Consider the following 2,093-nt stretch of genomic DNA (forward strand, 5'->3'; position numbering starts at 1 on the left):
CTGCGGGTGCCAGGAGACCTTGTGCGGTGTGGAGCCGGGTGTCTCGAGCCCACGGGGGGCCTGAGCCCGGGGCAGCCCCCGCCGCCCCCACCGGCCCGCGCACACCTGATTCCCCACCTCCTCATCTGGGCTTGCTTTCCTGGATATTTATTTTCCGAGTCGGCTCAACTCCTTTGCTTCCCAGCAATAAACTCAGGCAGAGATGCGGCCTCTGTGTGTGCTGAGCGGGAGCGCGGTGGGGCTGTGGGGGGGCTGTGGGGGGCTGGGAGGGGGCGGGCCGGAGGGGCCCACGCCTTGGCCGGGAGCCCTCTTCCCTTCTCGAGGCAGCCCCTTCCGGGAAGCTCCCTCCTGCCCTGCCAGGGGTTCCTGGTGTCTCTGGCCATAGCCAAGGAGTGGCCTTGGTCCCAGCCCCATGGAGCCCCCGGGCTCTGGAGGGACAACACGTGTGCATGCGTGTGCGTGGGAGCGTGTGTGCACACGGGAGTGTGTGTGTATGGTGTTTGCACACATCTGCAGATGTGTGGACACTGTGCCCTTGTGTTTGCACATGTGAGCGTGTGGATGTGTGTGTGCAGGTGTGTGGTACACCTCACTCTGGGGCCTGCAGGGCAGCAGGGCAGGGGGAGGCCCCCGCAGGCAGAGCGGCCGAAGCAGGTAGAACCTCCACACCGATGCCCGTTCCTTGTGCGACAGCCCACGCGTGTCGGGACAGCCTTCTGCATTCAGCCGCCAGAAACGGGGATTCTGGGGACAGGACCCTTCTGGGCCCTTTGCCGCAGAGAGGGGGCTCTCAGGGGCTGGGAGAGCTCTGCAGTGGGCCTCTAGAGAGGGCCCCCCCGGCCCCCCTCCCAAGCAGCAGCTCCGGGCCTGGTCCCACCCATGAGGGGCCTCTGAGGCCTGCAGGGAGCACCCACGGCCCCCTGCCCCAGCCCTTTCTGCCCACAGTGTTCCTCGGAACCGGTGGTCTGTCCACCTTTCCACCCGACGAAACAGCGACTCGCGGGGGTGTGGGCTGGACACCTGGGCTGGGCCCCCCAGTGCTGATAGTTCAGCCCGGACCTGAGAGCCAGGCCGGCCGCCTTCGGGGGGGGTGGTCACACCCAACCCTCCTCCCTTGCCTGCCTCTGCAGCCCCCCACCTGGCCTTACCTCCTCCTACCTCCCAGGAGGGCGGCAGGTAGAGCAGGAGAGGCAGGATGGCCTGTTGGGAGTGACCCCATGGCAGCCCCCAAGTGTGCCCTCCTAGAGGGCAGTTTGCTGAGTGGACCTTCCCTGAGGGCTTCCTAGGTGCCTGGGAGCCAGCGCCCCGGAAGCAGTCAGCGTGGCTCGGCTCCTCCTCCTGCCCTTGCACCCTGGGTGCCCCCCGCTGGGGTGGGGGGTGGGGTGGGGGCTGGTCTCTCCTTGGAGGCCCGTCTGTCTTGGCTGTGCCTCCCTTCCTGCCCCACACAGGCAGGGCCCCCTGGGACGGGTGGGGGGAGTGGGCACTTGGTCAGGACCAGTCCCCAGCAGGGTCCACGCCCTGTCCCTGCCCCTGCTCAGACCCCTGAATGCAGCCCTGTGCTTTTCCAAAATTTCTCTTTCTAAAACAGAATTTCAATAGCACTTTTTAAAAATATTTTTATTGACAAAACATCTTACAAACACAAACATACAGATACTTTTTTAAAAAACTTTTTTATTGTATAGTATAATGTTTTTACAAAGCAAAGAAATAAAAAAGCAATAGTTCTCAAAACATTCTTCAATAAAAAGTTACAGGACAGATCCCAGAGTCTGTCATGGGCTACCATACCATTCTGTCAGATTTTTCCTTCTAGTTGCTCCAGAATATAGGAGGCTAGAAGGCTTAAAGATTTTTTTTTTAATTAAATATTTTTTTTTAAATTAAAAAAAATAGAACAACAAACACAAACATTCTTAAAGATCATTCCATTCTACATATATAATCCAGTAATTCACAATATCATCACATTGTTGCATATTCATCATCATGATCATTTCTTAGAACATTTGCATCAATTCAGAAAAAGAAATAAAAAGAGAACAGAAAAAAATTCATACATACCATACCCCTTACCTCTCGCCTTCATTGAT

The 2,093-nt window shown here is 57.4% G+C and overlaps 1 protein-coding gene across 2 annotated transcripts in view; it reads left to right on the forward strand.

Annotated features, from left to right (window-relative positions):
- The window catches only part of MUC2 (mucin 2, oligomeric mucus/gel-forming), a 27,401-nt gene extending 27,198 nt beyond the window's left edge, over positions 1 to 203 (forward strand). For both annotated transcript variants that reach the window (XM_077115324.1, XM_077115325.1), the window contains one exon: positions 1 to 203. This exon is cut by the window's left edge and continues 132 nt beyond it. In XM_077115324.1, the coding sequence (XP_076971439.1) occupies positions 1 to 64 (64 nt within the window). In that variant the 3' untranslated portion in view covers positions 65 to 203.
- The last annotated feature ends 1,890 nt before the right edge of the window (positions 204 to 2,093 follow it).

Source organism: Tamandua tetradactyla, chromosome 9 (assembly GCF_023851605.1).
Source record: "Tamandua tetradactyla isolate mTamTet1 chromosome 9, mTamTet1.pri, whole genome shotgun sequence".
Taxonomy (NCBI): Eukaryota; Metazoa; Chordata; class Mammalia; order Pilosa; family Myrmecophagidae; genus Tamandua; species Tamandua tetradactyla.